We start from the raw sequence: 18,096 nt of genomic DNA, 5'->3' as shown, positions 1-18,096 counted from the left end.
TAATTTACAGCCTGAAGAAAATCACGGAGTCCGTAAAAAAATCTTGAGTCTTGGTGATTGCATGTCACTGGGGGCCTGGGAAAGAACTGCCTGTTTTCTAGCCTCCAATCGCTAATATGTGCATGTGAAAACTAAATTGCCTCAGGGTGATTTGTAGAATCAATAAGGTATCCGTTACTGATTTGTCTCCATTCTCACTCTGAGCTACTACTTTTTTAAACCGCAAATCTCTAGCCGATTTAGCGAAATGTTTGCCGATTCTATCCATTAGCTGGGTTCTGCTCCTTTCCTTTCGAATCCATTACGTCGATGATTACAAACAAGCCTTCAAATGACTACCAAAATCACCCTTGAGAATCGTAATCAATCGGACATGATAAGTAATTTCAGGTCGAATAGATCAACAAGGGTACTTAGTATCCTTCTTGTTTAACTAGGAAAGAGTACGTGTTTTCTATTAGTTATGCTCTTCTAGATTGTTGCTCTGATGCACCGACGATATTCTGCCCAACTACAGGGAAAACACGAAGCAGTAAAAACTTAATGCCGGATCCCCCCAAAAAATGTATCAAGACGTTGACAGGAAATTTCTTATTTCTGCTTCCTGTCTGGCTTCCCTAATCAGTCCAGGTGCAACGTTTTTATAGCGTTTCCGTTTCTGAGCGCTCCCATTATTGTTTAGGAACGCTGAAAGCAGATTAACATGTTTTTCTCTGTTTGCCCATTTTGGAGTCATGGCTTCGAGCTGTCTTTTGTTTGGAATCTTGGAACAATCACGAAGTTACACCGTTAGCCATGACAGCACGAGGTCTTGTGGCATCTTCTCAAGAGACAATTCCGTACTGAGGTGATTCCCCTGCATCCTGACTCACATGGTTTTATGCGTCCTTTAGAAATATAGTATAGATGATAATATGGCCAATCAAGATCTTACCAGGCTCTCATGGCAAAAGACGTCAATCAGGTCAATAGAGTCATTGAAATGGCTGCAGGGGATTCTGATTAGGATTTTTACACTCACAGCCTCATTTCCATGATTCAATTACAACCTCCTCTAGATATTGCCCTGATTGAGCGATTTCTTCTTAGGGCAATCAACACTTGCCCACAAGCTACTGACCCTAAACACGCGCACAGAAAGCCTCGTTTTATCAGGTACAGAGCAGAGTTTTAGAATAAGAAGTCCCACATTCTTATTTCGAAGACGAGCTTGCACTGCTTCGCCATATCAAGATAAAACAGTATAGGCCATGCTTATTCTATCACAACTTAACCGTTTGTCATAATCAGCTTAACGTCGGTAATCACAGCATACCCGGAGGTGACTATCGGGCTTTGTTACTAGCACTATATAACTTCGACTGCAAACGCCGTGGTGTGGGTACCGGGGTGGTCGTGTTACCGGGTGCCTTGTGATGGCAATTGGAGAGGACACCATTCAGGACCGGCGATTCTTGGTCGTCATAGCGGGGTGGTTGCCCGACCAGGGTTCCAATGTACCAAATATACTAAGTAACTGATACTACTGATATCACCATCACTGACTGGTATTGTGATAAGCAGATTAGGACAATGATATTGCTTTATTCCATAGGTGACCATTACTCGTATTACCGTCGACACGCTGGTCGGGTATCACCTTTATGACCACCATTTATAATTGGGGGCAATCTCATCAGGCGAATGTTGATGGCAAATCACCGGGTTCAGCAGAAGTCGCAAATGGAAGAGCGCAGATTGGTATATTAGTTGGATGACCGTACCAGTGTTCCCCATTGATGAATACATGTGCTTTATACATGTTATATGTTGCAGTTATACCCAAATATGACCTGGTTACTCTAAGATAACAGCTCAATGCACTTATCACTGGTATCATTTGTACTTGCTAATTTGCTGGTTTGCTTGTTTGGCGGCCATTATTGGTCCGCTCTCGCGAGAATATCACAACCCGGTCATGCTGGTCCCACCTTTATTACCATCGATCATTTGTTGCAATCCCCTTAGGCGACTGTTGATGGCAAATTGCCGGCTAACAAAAGCGGCCATCAGTGGAGGACGGGCTCCTGGGATCTCACCTATTGTGTGAAAAATGGCGCTGGGTATGTCGCAGGATGATTTAGAAGTTACGTTTAGAAGAGCCGTTTATTGCTCTGTCAGGCATCTCATGCGGCTGATTCCGTGATGTTTGAGCACGTGTTTTATATGAATGTAAGTGCAGTACGATCAATTTCGAAAGTATTAGCAAGATATATATAATGCCAAAAGTTTTGAGAAAACCAAAGAAATGAACTCCTTGAGCTAGCCTACGATTGGCCGACGAAGGAAACACTGTCAGGTGAATATTGCTCATGATATTTATGCCTATGTTATTAGACCTACTTGATGAAACAGTCAGCCTATCTGGCTCCTAAACTTTTCACATATACCATCTCATAAACCGCCATGTTCTTAATGCACGATTCACTAAATATATCCGATATAACGAGCTATAAAACATACATCATCTTGTAGATCGTGTATCTCGGCTTACAGCATTACCATGTTTCGTGTCAAATGTGCTTTCAAATACTGCGTTTCTTCGACTCGATTAGCCGCAATATGGCATCTTTCTGCCCGCTGAGTTTTTTTCACGACTATTATCCGATCCGTTTGCAACCAATCACGTTTGTGCGAAGCATTACTAGATTCCTGCTTGGCCACTGGGAAAAGTCGTGCCATTATTCACGAATAGATGAGACATAGTCGAGAGTTTTGCCTTTGAATTTAGCCTTTTTGCCAATTGGCTTCCTGTCTATTTGACCAACAGAAAATTTCCGAAGAAATCAACACTCTTCATAGATCTACACAATATGTCGTCAGTTTAAGCTTCCAACGAGAAGACTGTGTCATTTACCTTACCTCTGTTATGAGGAAGGTATTGCGGACAATCGTGGAACTGTAGATTGCCGTTCGCTGAAAACCTTGAAACCAGTGCACCCACTTAACTTTCAAGTGTATTTTGAAATCCCCTCATAGCTGACTGCAGGTTAAGACCAGAACATCACTCACCAAACCTAAGCCACAAGATGAAAATGGACCAATGACTGAACCACTCGCTCTCCGGGCGAAGTAGCTATTTGAAATGGGTTTAGAGTGGCAGCTACTAAGTGCCCTGACGGAGAAGTAGGAGGTATCACTTTGGTGAGCAAACATATCAGTGGGGAAAGAGTGCGGAGCTGAGATTAGTTTCGGTGGTCAAGTGTTGAGAGCAAAGGGAAGGCATATATTGCTTCTTTTCTCAACCTTTTTTTTCCTTCGCTACTGCTGAAGAGGGTATGATCCCGCCTACGAGGCTAACTTTGAGGAAAGATTCGCCAGAACAATTGTGACCCGTGACTGGAAGTTTGACAATCTGTATGAAGTCCTCTGACCACCTCTGTCATCAGTTATTGCAACTGACCCACCCCTGGCCCGAGGCCATGCATAACGATATTGGATGCGCAAGCCTGTCTGCGGAGCTTAACCATCCAGGTCATCTTTGATTCATGACTCCATTCCGATTCATTTGGCAAGGACAGTCGGAACCCGCAGGTCACCGTGAGTGGATTGGTGGCTCCCGTGTGCCATTTGGCTATGAAGTATTTGTAGCAGTCATTAGTCTGTACTGTACGTGCTGTTGCTCTAGATTGCTTCATCATGAAGCCATGGTACGGGGAAGTACAGGAAGAACGGGAAAGTAAAGCCCACCAATGCATAGAGTATCAAGGCTTCATTGTATAGGTTCTCCGAGTTTAACTTGGCTGTGCTCATGACCTTTATGAGATATGCACCCAATGAATTTCTTTATTTCAGTAAAATTTCTTATTTCACGATGATTTTGTCAGTCATTTTCTCTTTGCGGTTCGGAGAGAGCCGAACTGAAGCCAACTAATAAAATAGGACAGAGCGAGGACAATTCTGTGCCGTGTTTTATCCATGAATCATAAGATCACGTCCTTCTCCCAGGGTCTTTCTCCCATCCATTGATGAAGAAGACTCGCCTCCGAGAGAAATGGCCAGGCCGCGGAAATGAATAATGGACGTAGTCCCTGGCCGGGTACCTCAGGCAGTGCATCACTTTGTTACTTACTTCCGTTGGTGGCTGGGAAAGAAGTGGCCTCGGGGAGTATGGGACGGCATATTTGATCCGGTCAATTTTTAGGATATGAGTCTGTTCCGTTTATTCCATTGCACCTGATAAATCAAAAGTCGCTGCCGTCTAGTGGTTCGAAATCTCGGCAAGCCGTCATGAGGTCCATGGTTTGAACCTCACGCTAGCATCAAGGCACCATTTAGCACCGGTGAGCCAAGATGATCGTACCTCAGCAAGTCTAAACCCCAACATCACAGCCGGGAAGTCAAGTAGCGACATCGACGGCTTGTACGACAAGATGTGGAAGAGGTAAGAAAAAATTGACAGGCAACAATAACTGGCGTGGGAGGAAAAGCCATTCTCCTATATACATTTGCACAGCTTACATTATCAAAGACGGTCTCTCAGAACTGTGTCCGGTGCAAATACATAGATCACGATGAAAACATCCGGTGGGCCATTATCCTCCTATTGTTAGCTAAATTGACCTGTTTACCTGGATGTCAGGAAACATTGGTCGGCTGAATAGGCGATAAAGCCTTTCCTTGTCCTGGTGATAATCCTGGGCTTGCCATCTGCTGGATCTCATACATCGCTACGCTGTTTTAAAGGGGGACTCTCTGCACAGCCAGTGTCAGTACACTACTGATTTTCATGGTGTCACTCTCTGACTGCTGGCTCTTGCAAGCCCGGCCATAATAATCGAAATCAAGGAGCAGATGGGCGAACCTTCTTCTCCCCATCAAGTTTTTTCCTCTATTGATTCAGGTAGCCATGTGGGTACTTATGGATTCTTGACAACGGCCACCTGTCAGCCCAAGGTTATTCATTTCCTTCTTTGCTTAAAAGACTATTTCTTTTTTGTAATCTTTTTGTCTAAATTTCATGTGTCTGTTGATTTTCGAGGCTATGTCAAGAACAATATGATAGATTGAATCTTTCAAAAAGGTAAAGGTAGCGGTCATAGACTGATATCAACAGCGTGATCTGTCGACTTGACAGAAATCAGCTGAAGGTGAGAGAAATTTTTTTTGTTCAAACAGTTTCATTCAAAATGGACGATTTTGTCATTTCTGGGCCTAATACATCGGTTTGTGTAAGGGTTGGCCAGAGAAGCAAACATTAACCCCTGACTGCATTAGGCTGAGAACTGGACGAGCCCACATGAAGTCGCCACAACTCGAGGTTATTGGCGCTGGTATCGATATATGGTTAATCTCATATGCTGAAATCCATAACTCAATGGATGATGAACGCTTGGCGCTCAACGGGATGACATTCTTCGGATCGGCCGCATTCTGATTGATAACGCACATTCATGTAAGCGAACGACGGGACATGCTGATGATGAAATAAGGCATTTGCTGATGTTGAACATCAGTTATGCAAGGTCTGGGCTCCTTGTCACGATGTCTCTTAGGATAATCAAAAAGCATAAATTTTTGCACAAATCTGCATTCAACCCCCCCCCTTTCTTTGCAGTCATCTATCGGTGGAAGTGCCTCTTCTTCTTTCCCCGCTAGATACCGCCATGGTAAGACTTAAATATAATTCTGCGATTGTCATAACGAGAGAGTAGCTGTCAAGCCTAAATATCGGTCAAGAGAGAAGCATTCCTTCGAGATATTGACAAGGACTTCGGCCTGATCAATGTCTTTCCTATCTGTCGACAGCCCATTTACTTTCTATTTCTTCCATGGCGCTAATCCAGTTACCGAGCTCTTCAAGGGATTCGGATTATTCGCTTAGTCTCGTTAGCAGGAGGGGAATTTGTAAGTCAAAGATGTCCCCATGGGATGCAGCTACGAAACACTGAAATCCCGTGGTCAATTCAATCGAAGTAAGACCCGGTGATGACGCGAATGCGTCAAATGAGTGAAAAAGGCACCAATATTAGCTCAACAGAAAAAAGAAGAGAGAACTGCGCAAACTCTCGCCCGATTGTCAAAACAATTTCCATCCATCGGCGAAGGACTATCTAACTTACCTTGTTATTGCATTGTATCCGATATCTAAATCCTAAAAAAGTTTTAAATCCTCCATGATGATCTGTCCAACTAACCGCAGCATGCAAATTTTTTTTTTTAAAGTTCCCTTTGCAGGTGATAAAGGTAAGAGAGTTACTTTGAAGTCACTTTGTGGCCATACCATGAACAGCAAGGGATTGACAATAATGCTATCTGACACTGCATCAGCGACTGGCGATAAAAGTTTGACATGGCGGTATCTGGTAGACAAATCATAAACCAAACCCAGCCTTGTTTTGGTGCTCCGCAGCAAGTTTCCGGTAGTAACACCTGGTGTTGATTGGCGGAACTCACTGATGCGATTTTTACTTTGTTTTTGAGAAACTTAAACCAGACCATACAGGAGCCTAAACCTGGTTTTAAAGAAGCGACGTATGTTAGGTTGATAATGCCAGATTAGAATGAGATTGGCAGGAAATACTTAAACGTGAGACGGCGTGTAGCCTCTCTGTACCTGCTGACAAAATGAACCACTGGGTCAACAATTGATCGTGGATTATCACAGAATGTCTTATCACTCCATTTTACGATCACTTTGTTTAATTTACTCTTGTCCTACCATGTGTACTGAACTTCTATGATAAAAATATCGAGCAAGGGCACTATTCAATCCCAATCGCGGTTGTTGAAGGTCTTCAGTGGAGCCCCATATCGAGCATTACATTCAAAATGAAAGACGATATGGTAAGCGGATTTTAAGTTCTACGCCCTCTTCTTCTTCTGTTTAATTTCAATCTTTTGACCGACGGGTACCGTATTTAAAAGAATGATAGATGGTCGCTATTCAGAGAGCCAAATCCATGCCCTGCATGCGTCTGTGAACACGGTCGGTGTGGTGAAATTGAGGTTTTCCTAATGATTTTAGGAATCGCAAGCTAAGAATCTATCAGTTAAATATACCTTGACGAAGAAGGTAATGTAACTTCAGTACAAATCACAGATTCATCGATCAGGTCTGGTCGCACTGACAGCTGCTGGTCATGGGTTCTTCATTCTTCCCTCAAGGTGCGGGAGTAGGCCAATGAACACGGAAAACGACTCAGATATGGCCAACACCAAGCAGTAAACTACATAGCTGAGATTAGGTCGTTAGGCCGCCAGCGCGATAATATGTGCTGTGCACACATTGTTTTGAACTTGCACTTGTATGAGTCAAATAGACCATTAGAAATTTTTTGGTTCTTACTTTATGTCATTTAATAAGTAAAAAAGTATTCTTTTTTGATGCAATTCATACATTTTGAAAGAGAATCCGCCTTACGCACACAACCCATGCATTATCTCTTTCATGACCCCACTCGAGATCTCAATGAGAGCTAATGTCAAAGGAATTACTCGGGTGTAACAAACTAGTTTGTACGACCATCCTGTACATGTGGACAATACTTATATTCGGAATGTCCGGCCTTAAGGTACGATAACCTTCATGCTCTTGGTCAGTACAGATATCGAACAACATGCTTGCGAAGAACATCACAAAGGTAATAAGTAAACTGTGATGTTTCGCTTCAGGCCAGTGTTATATTCCCGTTTTGCTCAATTTATTTTTGGTTAATATTTAAACAATTCTTTTTACAAAGTTTATTGGATGGTTAATCTTGTACACAAACCTCCACCTATCTATACCTAACCGAGGTGTTGTGAGGGAGTTGTAAGAAATTGGTAGGTTTGGTAATTGAAAAATCATGCAATCATGCGGTTCTCATGGTCAAAGATGACAGAAAATGGCTCTAGAGGCATCACAGTTCTAAAATCCCGATAAGATTCATGTAATATTCGTGTTGAGTTTCGTGCACATGTACGGGTTTTTTCTAGATATTCATGTTGTGGCAATTCCTTTATCAAAGTAGAAAACGCAGTATATTAGCTCATATTGTGTTATTTCTGTATTAGGTGTAACAAAGAGGTCATTATTACACCGCAAATAGTTCAAGTATCTACAAGTGTGACATTCAAAAACATTGATGTTGTTGCACAAAGGACATGTCGCACTCTCTTGAAATGTGTTTTAAGTTGATCGTGATGATTTCTGAAGTGCTTTTGTCGAAAGTGTTCATCACCTACGATTAGAGAATGATGTAAGACCACGACGGACTATGAGACTTTTTGTGAGCTAGAGATATGTGTTGCCTGTTCTCAATTAGGAAAAGAATATGCTCAAGCGCCGCTACCTGCAAATCTTTTAAAATGCATGCGTCGATTATCGCTTTGTTGTGGTCATCGCAGGTACCAGTGACAAGAATCGATAATCGAAGTGATATGCGATCAATATCTGACCGATCGCACATAGCAGCCATGACAATCGCAGGTAGCAGTGATCTAAACCTCTCGTTTACGGGACTTGTATTAGGCCCCTACTGGTATTTGTAATACATGTATATTAGACTCAAATCAAGGCCGTGACAAAGATGGATAAAGATGCAAAGAGCAAGATCATCAAGCGCCATTTGTAATCTAATTCGAGAGAATGACAAGGGCCATAATGGATAATACATTAGGACAGCTTAAATGCTGACATCTGGCCGGCTCATTGGTCATGTCGTTGTTGGCAGTAGTGTTGTTGTCTTCACACCGGATCTGGGGAAGATTGTCAAATGTGATTCAAAATTGCACCTTCTTGCGCCAGCATGTTCGATTTCATGTATGCATATACTAGATTAACTTCGTTACCCATCCATCATTCAGCCCGACGACCGAGACTCGGCCCAATATTCAATCGAAGACGGTATCTCATCCGATGTCTCACCCACTGGCGAGAATGATGTCAACATCCAATGCTCCTCAGATGCGAACCTCACCAAGGCCACATCGAATACGCTGCAGTACACCATCGAAGAAATACCACCTTGGTATTTGTGTATTTTGCTTGGATTTCAGGTTAGAAACAGTAGGCCTACTATTGGTGCAGTGACAAGAGCAAAACAGAAACCCTTTAACAGCTTTGACAATTAGAGTTAACATCTCTCGTTCAGGTACTCCATTTCGTCAGGCATGACAGGCGTTCTGGTAGGCTTCATTGATTCTCAATGTAAAGTGAAATTTGGCCAAAGGGCTCTTGATGATGGCTCGAGAGTCTGTAGCATGAAACCAAACGATCGAGATTCCTGGCCTTGTGAGGGTCAGAAACGAACATCATCTTGCAGTGCAGTTCATAGTTGCAGGCGTGGTATTATGTAGTTAGATAGCCTGTGAGCCAATGCCATAGTAGTCGTCTTCAAAACAGATGGCTATGCTCGCTTTTGTACAGACTTCTGTAGATTAAATCATGTTGCAAATATTGACAACTACCAATTACTCCACTTCGGCCAGGACGTGACAATCTGTTTAACAGCACTGATCTTCACGTTTTACAAAATACAGAGGATGACAAGGAAACGACTCGTATTTTACAATGTCTGGCACATACCATTTCACTTTTCTTCTTTTTGACTCTGCCATGCCTGTAATGCGCCAGCCACATTCGAACCATTTCTATTTCTATACCCACCTGATATTGTCAGACTCTGCTCACTTTGCAGCACTACCTGACCATGTTTGGCGCCACCGTCGCCATACCCCTCATCCTGGCTAACTGGCTCTGCATGGGAGATGACAATCTCGCCAGGAGCGAGCTCATTAGCACAATCTTCTTTGTCTCTGGTATTGCCACGTTACTCCAATCAACATTCGGATCAAGGTATAAACATATTGTACCTTTGGTTGAGTCAAGGTGTATGATTTCTAAATGGCCATTCCTCCTGGAATTGGATCTAGCATGAGATGTACAATCCCTCTAGAAGAGACCATTAGCTTCATTTATGTCCAAGTCTGATCCAGGTCATGCCAGCCACTCCGATCCACAGACAAAATTGAATATTTCGTAACGGTGAAATATGCAAACCTTTCCGAGTGCGTACATAAGAATCACATGTCAGTCTCTCGCTTTCTGTAGCATTCAAATCCCCTTTTTCAGGTTACCAATCGTACAAGGAGGAACATTCTCCTTCTTAGCCCCGACATACGCCATTCTCTCCCTGCCCAAGTGGGCATGTCCTACAGCGGACACGTCCGCGCTTCAAGTTGCCATGAACATGACAACAACAATGGCTACAAGCACAGTCAACATGACATTGAACTCAGGGCCGGACAGGGAGGTATGGCAGGTTCGCATGAGAGAGGTAAGCTTAAATTTAGTTGCATGTTTTAAACAACAACCGGGCCCAACGCCAAAATAGCAAGTTATTTAGCTGGCATCAACTTTAACTTTGTCTGAAGTTACCTGGGTCTAAACAGAACGAAATAAAACTTAAAGTTAAAGTTAAGGCACAATCAATTGTCGTGATGTCATTGTTACGTCTAAGGTAGCAGCGCTAGCAGTCTCTCGTTTCGTAGCATTCTAGCGAAAGTGAAGCGTATTAAAGGGGTTTATAGACAAACAAAACGCTTGGATTGAATTACACCTACAGTTACCCAATTATCTACTTCTCATTTGCAGATCCAGGGCGCCATCATGGTAGCGTCCATCTTCCAAATTGTGATAGGTTTCAGCGGTATTATAGGACTTCTCCTCCAGTTCATCGGCCCTCTCGCTATCACTCCCACCATTGCCCTAGTCGGATTGTCATTGTTTGAAGCGGCATATGGCTTCGCTTCTTCTCATTGGTGGATTTCGATGCTGTAAGTTCAATCCCGTTCTCTCGAGATTTAGGGCCCTGAAACGATGACCTCATTGTCGGCTCTGTTGGCCAATATTTGTCACGTGGTTGTGACCTGGGTGTTCATCTCAGTACGTCAACAATATTATCACCGCCATTTAAATTCTTTATCAAGAGAAGCAACAATCATTACCGTCCCTAACGCTAATGGAAGCGCTCCACATCGATGGTTCTACCACATTCACTATCCAGGCCATGTTTTGTATTGCCACAAATTTGATCGCCCCCTCGTGGTCAATAGCTCTTCAAAATTTTGTATCTGGTCGTGTCTGATGTCCCTGTTTGAGACCACGAGGAAAAAAAATTAACCCGAAAATCAACTCGAACCTTCTCAGTCAGCTACCTAACTGTTTGTCAATGCGTTCATTTCAGGACTATTGCCTTTATTATCGTATTCTCGCAGTATTTAAAGAATGTCCACATCCCGTGTGCTAGCTACTCTAAGGGTAAAGGATGCGCGAAGAAGGCAACATATCCACTTTTTAACATGTTTCCAGTAAGTTCTTGGCTTATAGTTACTTTGTAGAAATCCACTTTTTAAATATGTTTCCAGTTAAAATGTTTGGAAAATACAAGGGGCTCACAGTTACTTTGAAGAAAATCTCCGAACATCTGTAGTTAGTTCCAAGTGTCGTTTGTGATGCCAGCTAAATGCTGGAAGTGACATATCACTAATCATACGTTGAATGCCATTGACTGAAATGTATAACGCAATTATCAACTATCAGTAAGACTTTTTTACTGGTGAGGGTGTTGGAATCAATGACGACCCACGAAATAATGCCTCGCTCCTCGTTTTCAGGTTATTCTAAGTATTGCACTCTCATGGGTTGTTTGCTACATCTTCACTGTTACCAATGTCTTCCCCAACGATCCAAAGGCCCACGGGTACAAGGCGAGGACGGATATACGAACCAGCGTTCTACAGGAGGCAGCATGGTTCAGGTTCCCCTACCCAGGTAAATTGATATTCGATAAGCTGATACCCGGTGACAGTTTTAGACTAGGATCCATTGTTATGCGGCGGATGAAATAATGAGACGAAAGGAGTTGCTTTCTTTTCCCTGGTCTGTGATGCCATGAACAAATGTATGTAAACAAATCTAGAGCTTTGATTTTGATTTTCAGGACAATGGGGTGTCCCAACTGTAAGTGCGTCCGCTGTCTTTGGCATGTTGGCGGGGGTGCTGGCATCCATGATAGAATCGGTAGGAGACTATTACGCATGCGCGAGATTGTCTGGCGCACCGCCACCACCAGTCCATGCAGTGAACAGAGGTGAGTTTCTATAGACCAGTAAAGTATGTGTTATATAAAACTTTTGATATTAGTTTATGTTTCGCATGTGGTTTGGGTGCGTCTGCAGCGTGATTTTAAAGGTTGAAAGCTGACCGAAGAATCAGATGGTAAATCTCAAAAACCATAGAAAAACTTCCATTATAGTGTTTCCTTTAAGGAAAACAGAAATAAACTACTTTGCCAGTAAAGATGAATCAGAAAGAGAAGGGAACCTAGAAGGAGAAGGAGGGGGCTGGCGCCGCGATTATCAAAGTTGGTTATTTCGCTGGTCCGTGAACGATTTTGAGATTCTGCGTTACCTAATTGTGTGTCAAGGCCTTTTCTTTCTAAAATTGTCCAAAAGGTATTATTTGTTTTCTATAGGTATTGGTATGGAAGGAATAGGCTGTGTGCTTGCTGGAGCTTGGGGTACAGGGAATGGTACAACGTCGTACAGCGAAAATATCGGTGCGATTGGTATAACCAAGGTAGGCAAAGGAACACAGCTTGAATCTGGACCAAATCAATGTACATCAACACACATAATCAAGCCAATACCTGCTCAGAAGCAAATGTACTGCTAAGGTTGTTGGTCTATCAAGACCTTTGTAATACCTTCTCTTAAATCTAACCCAGACCTTCCACTTTTTCTTCTAGGTTGGCAGTCGTATCGTCATTCAAGTAGGAGGCTTCATGATGTTGTTGTTTGGTATGTTCGGCAAGTTTGGCGCTTTGTTTGTTACCATCCCCGAACCGGTCACAGGCGGGATGTTCATCATAATGTTCGGTGCGTCAAATTCTTCATCTTCTTCTTTACGTTCGATAGCTATTCATTCAAAAAACGTAGTAGAGTCTGGTTTATGTAGTCAATGATTGATTCGAGATACCACTTAGGCTGAAGTTGTGTAGGGTTCACGCTGTCACTTGTCAGGTTTCACTTGTCACGAGCTAACTGACTCGGACTAGACTCAAGGGTGAAAAGTGACATCGTGAATCGTATTTAGCTCACTCTTTGGAAATGGTTTGTACTTCTCGTCACGCATGAAACGTTAACAGTGACACGTTACATGTGAAAACGCAAACATTATCAGTCCCAAAGCTATTATCGTTATCGGTCCCTTGAGCAACGTTCGTTTGCATTCGAAGTTATAGTGCTAGTAACAAAGCCTGATAGTCACCTCCGTGTATGCTGCGATTACCGACGTTGAGCTGTAAGTGATAGAATAAGCATAGCCTATACTGTTTTATCTTGATATGGCAAGCGGTGCAAGCTCGTCTTCGAAATAAGAATGTGGGACTTCTTACTCCATGCTCTGTACCTGGCAACGAGGCTTAGGATAGTATTGAATTCGCAAAATGTACCAACGCATGCTCTGAGTACGACAGATATATAAATTTTAGCTAAAAAAAGATAAATTTTCCGAATTTTGAACTGATGAATAATTCAACTCTGAAGGGTGGAAATATCTCTGAGTTCAAATATTCTACCTCGGTCCCATGAGTTGTCGTGTTACCGGGGTTCCATTGTACATAGTTATGTGCAATCATTTTTTCAGGTATGATAACGGCAGTAGGAATCTCTAATCTGCAGTTTGTCGACATGAACTCCTCAAGGAACCTTTTCATCCTTGGCTTCTCCTTTTTCTTTGGTCTAACACTACCACAGTGGATGAACAAAAACCCTGCAGCCATACAAACTGGTAAGTGGTTTAACACAGTCAAGGGGTGATATGAATAAAGACTAGCAATTGCTTTTACTGAAAACCCCATGTACATTTACACTAGGCCTTTCTGTACAATACTGAAGTAAAATCATTTACTAGTCTTTATTCATATCACCCATGGTGTCTCAAGTTTAAGAAATTGTCTGAACTATGGCAATCTGCTCATCTACCTACGCCCGCGGATAAGCATCATAGTTCTTGTCTCACAATACATATCTGCAGACTGAGTGTATCTTGTATATTTTCATTGGTTTCCGTTGCTGCCTTTTCAGGTGTGGAGGCTTTAGATCAAATCTTTACCGTGCTCTTAAGCACAAGTATGTTCGTCGGTGGGTTTTGTGGCTTCGTCCTCGACAATACCGTACCTGGTAAGTAAAAGCTATCCCTTCATAGGCATCCAAATACAACCTCTAGTATATTGCTGGATATTGATGCCTGGATACGATACTGCTACTATCATAAGCAATCCAATCTAAGGATCTCTCCTTTTCTGAGTCTTTTCTACTTTGAAAAGCCGGCCCAATCGAGTACATTTCCTCAAGAACGTATACACTCCACAATCTTATAAAAGTTCATACATATGTCTACAAAGGCCTTTTATTGGCCGCCTTCAGAGGCCTTGCTGGATAGATTTGTTTCATCATAAAGTTAAAAAAGGGTTTCATCTGTCCATTTTTTGTAAACAATGGTAGTCGATATATTTGTTACCACTTAACCTACTTTAAATTCCGCCCGTCATTTCAGGAACGCGGGAAGAGCGGGGCTTGATAGGATGGGAGGAGATCCTCAAGGACAGTGACGGGAAGGCCATGAACACTGCTTCAATCGAGTGCTACGACCTACCATGGTGCATGAAGCATCTCAGCAAAGTCAAGTGCTTCAAATACATTCCGTTCTGCCCCTCGTTTGACTTTGATTGCCGTGGCGCCTGTTGTAGGAAACGCCGAGGAGATAGTAATGAGGATACAATGAAAACGGTCCACGAGAACCTTTCGTTTAAATCCCAGGAAACGGCGTTATAGTCTTCTGTGGCCGCGATTTAAGGGAATTAAGGCACAAGATAATGTATGATATGGACCCTCCCCCGAGGAATATAAGAATTGCAATGTAGTGCCCCATTTTATCAACTTAAAGGTTTTGTATCAAATTTTATATTGTATCAGGATATTGTTTTTAGCTGTCAACAAATATATGAACATTAATAAAGATGCAGTTTATTCACAATTGGAAGTAGAGTTCTGTTTGGAAATTGATGTTCCCTATTCTATAGTCTTGCTACACAAGGTCGGGATACCTTGCCTTACTTTACATTCATTCCCGTTCCAATGAAGATTATCCCAAAGGCCTGCATTCAGTCTTTTTACATCTTTTTGATCCCCTTGTATTGTTTAGCAACCTTCTCATACGCATCCTTGTTGGAGACAAAGCGCTTGATGAACGACAACAACTTGGTGCTCCGCCACTCTTTCACTCCGTTCACCGCCTTCTTCAGCTTAAAGAGATCCTGGTTGACCTTGTTTGCGTGCTTCATAAATCCCGTGTTCCGTTTCTGGAACTTCAAAGCAAGCTTGTTAAAGTCCCTCGTGGTCAAACACGCCTGTTTTCTCTTCTCTATCTTCTTTTGTTCACTGATCAGGGCAAATTTGATGTTCTGCCATTCGTTCACCCGCGCATGTAGAACCTGTTGCTGGCTCTGGAACAGCCGCGTAGCCTCCCCGCCAATCTTGTCGTAATCCCTAAACGAAAGTTCCGTCTCCTGCAAGGCTTTCGACCACAAGTCACCAGGGAACAGGGCAGCGATAGGCTGGAGGGCAACCTTGACCAATTTTCCCCAAACCTGTAACTTCTCATCCACCTCGAGCAATACCTCAGTTGCAGCCAACGCTCTTCTTAACTTCTCGCCCTTCTCAAAGCCGCTCAATTTGTGTGTAGTGTTTTGGATCTGCTGGAGAAGACTTTGTGCGCTGGTTGTGCAAGTTCCCATATTTGAGTTTGAGGCGTATCGAAAACCACTTTCTGAAAAAAAGACAGGTTTACTGCATCTTTTAGTTGAATTTTCAGGGAATTATGAGTTGTAAAAACATACGAAGCCGAAGCCATTTGAATCATTCTCGACCAAACCGGTGTTTTATTTTGTCGCCTGAAATACGGACAAAGTGTGCATGCATATACAATTTCAAGATGGCGGGCGTGACGTCTTATTTTGTGCTGCCTCCTAGTGATTAGATCGGATACCAATCGAAATTGGAAAGGTTTCTATCGGTGCATCCCGATGGTTCCGTTGGACATTATTTACATTCGACAACAACTTCATGACGCCTTGTGTCTGATTTCTTTTCAAATGGTTGTGAGTTGAACAAACTTACTCTGCATAGCATCATCCATCCCTTGTATTAGTGCAGTCATAATCATCTTGACCTCCTTCAAGTAGAGAGACAGTTTCTTTAAGAAGTCGAACAGTTTATCGGATGATATTTTCTTCTCCTGGAATTGCTTGAACACCGCGGCGATCTGGGCGTTTTTGGCGAGTTTCTGCCAAAGTTGGCCACCTTCTCCGTTCATGAACATCACAAGTTTTTGGAGGTTCTTCGGCTTTTTTAGGTCACTGAAACAAAATGGTATTCGTAGCAAAAAAAACCGTTTCCAATGAAGCAGCGAACTCGGGGAAACCCCTCGGGTTTCACAGGCATTGAATAATTTCGATGTATGGTAAGTTATTAGCATAGCAATCGTAACTGACATGCAGATGCAGCAAAAACACTCTAATCATGAAGACATGCCGATTAAAGAACTAATGTTTTTTCTCACGCTATCATTCTGGTGGTCCGCTTCACATGTATACTTCTCAAAAGTTCCTTCCCAGATGGACCTAGAAGGAATTGTTGCATGAAGAAGGCTGCTACTCTCGCTGGGGAAGGTTTTGCTGCTCGCCCTGTGTGCAGCGATCCAATGGCTGAAGAGAAGTTGAGATATCTAACTTTGAGTGGAATAATTATTACTTTTCTTTGATTCGAGACGAGGGGCATTTGACCGGTCTTTGCTTGTACTGCACCCAGTACAATGAATCGATCCCTTAGCTTGTTCGGGCACCATCGCCGTATAGCATTCCTCTCTCAGCGAGTCTTTCATTGAAACTTTTATTATCCTTATGTAGGTATTGGGTAGTTCGTGGCCGCCGCAAGCACTTGGTAGAGCAACATTTGAATCGTATGTGCCCAATATACATCTGATGACCCAACAACTTACCAATTATAACAACTACTAGAACCATACATTTTCCAGAGTCTTTCATGTTTGTTTTGACGTGGTCGTTACAAGCGCTCCTGAAAGAAAACCGATCGAGCAACAAGTAAATGCGGCACAGTAATAATAATGAAGATTTAAACAATGATAATGATAATAGTTGTTAGTAGGACTAAATCCAATGCGGTATCATTGCTCAAAGCGCCTCACAGCAGCTGGAGAACGGATGTCTTAAGAGTAATTTGGGAGTCATAGAACAGAATGGCCGAGTCGATGGACAGATTGATTCTACAATTCTGGAACCACTCGATTGATGACCAGCTCAGACTGGGCTGACCTGCTCATTCACATGTCGCTTGATTAGACCCCATGCAGTTCCCCAATTCCCCAAATCATAATTGTTTCGATAGATGGGATCTTACCTGTGTTAAGGATGCTTGCTTCCCAGCGCATGCGGCCAAATAGAATGAATCCGACTAGAGACCTACTGCGATCGCTTCTCGAGATCATTTGATCCTCAGCATACAAGAACAAACATATATTATATTTGAACTTCAGGCTAATCGTTCAGAAATGAGTCTCGTATTGAAGTCACTCCCTTTCCATTAAGGGTTTGGCTTCAATTAGCCTGGCCTTACGGCGATTACTAATGTTTCATGGAGTGTTTTGATTTGACCCAAACTCAGAGTTTAAGTAATCAAAGTCTGGGCAAAGGAATTTAATGTCCTCAGAGCAACCAAGCTGGTTACTCTAAGGACAGTTGATATATACGACACTGAAGAAAAGCTCCCGAAGCGTCTGACATACTAGCGCATTACAGCGCAGTTCTGCGCAGTTCCGGTGGCTTGAATGTCATTTCAGTTGGTTTTCCAACAGTTTTTTTTTGTTTGGGGGGGGGGGGGGGGGAGGGGTGCAAACACCATCTTTTGATGCGTGATTGAAGTCGGCGCCTGTAAACGGGTAAAGCACAGATCTGTTGTCGCGTCTTTTCACCTCCGACAACTGATATCTAAAAA

General features: G+C 42.8%; 3 protein-coding genes across 5 annotated transcripts in view; 1 reads left to right on the top strand and 2 right to left on the bottom strand.

Annotated features, from left to right (window-relative positions):
- The window catches only part of LOC135500868 (uncharacterized), a 37,714-nt gene extending 31,226 nt beyond the window's left edge, over positions 1–6,488 (bottom strand). The window contains exon 1 of the mRNA XM_064792535.1: positions 6,102–6,488. The gene's annotated coding sequence lies outside the window, so the exon portion shown is untranslated. The remainder of the gene's footprint in view (positions 1–6,101) is intronic.
- A 227-nt stretch (positions 6,489–6,715) lies between these two features.
- Positions 6,716–15,013, top strand: LOC135500593 (solute carrier family 23 member 1-like). 3 transcript variants are annotated; one of them, XM_064792142.1, is made up of 13 exons: positions 6,716–6,825; positions 8,827–9,018; positions 9,660–9,817; positions 10,094–10,298; positions 10,616–10,797; positions 11,208–11,331; positions 11,638–11,794; positions 11,964–12,113; positions 12,498–12,601; positions 12,771–12,900; positions 13,670–13,813; positions 14,110–14,205; positions 14,582–15,013. In XM_064792142.1, exons 1-13 carry the CDS (start codon positions 6,811–6,813, stop codon positions 14,857–14,859), a joined length of 1,935 nt encoding a protein of 644 aa, XP_064648212.1. In that variant the 5' UTR covers positions 6,716–6,810; the 3' UTR covers positions 14,860–15,013. The 3 variants fall into 3 exon arrangements, with proteins under 3 accessions (XP_064648212.1, XP_064648209.1, XP_064648211.1); XM_064792139.1 differs by lacking the exon at positions 6,716–6,825 and adding an exon at positions 7,542–7,622; XM_064792141.1 differs by lacking the exons at positions 6,716–6,825; positions 9,660–9,817 and adding an exon at positions 7,548–7,622.
- A 16-nt stretch (positions 15,014–15,029) lies between these two features.
- On the bottom strand, positions 15,030–17,853 carry LOC135500594 (uncharacterized). The gene is made up of 5 exons (XM_064792143.1): positions 17,503–17,853; positions 17,084–17,160; positions 16,646–16,790; positions 16,204–16,442; positions 15,030–15,853 (listed from the first exon to the last, which is right to left on the bottom strand). The coding sequence occupies exons 2-5, from the start codon at positions 17,127–17,129 to the stop codon at positions 15,198–15,200; spliced, it is 1,086 nt and encodes a 361-aa protein (XP_064648213.1). The 5' UTR covers positions 17,130–17,160; positions 17,503–17,853; the 3' UTR covers positions 15,030–15,197.
- Positions 17,854–18,096: the final 243 nt, after the last annotated feature.

The sequence above is a fragment of the Lineus longissimus genome, chromosome 16 (genome assembly GCF_910592395.1).
Source record: "Lineus longissimus chromosome 16, tnLinLong1.2, whole genome shotgun sequence".
In the NCBI taxonomy this organism is placed as follows: Eukaryota; Metazoa; Nemertea; class Pilidiophora; order Heteronemertea; family Lineidae; genus Lineus; species Lineus longissimus.
Note: the sequence above shows the minus strand (reverse complement) of the source record. Positions and strands in the feature narration are given on the sequence as shown.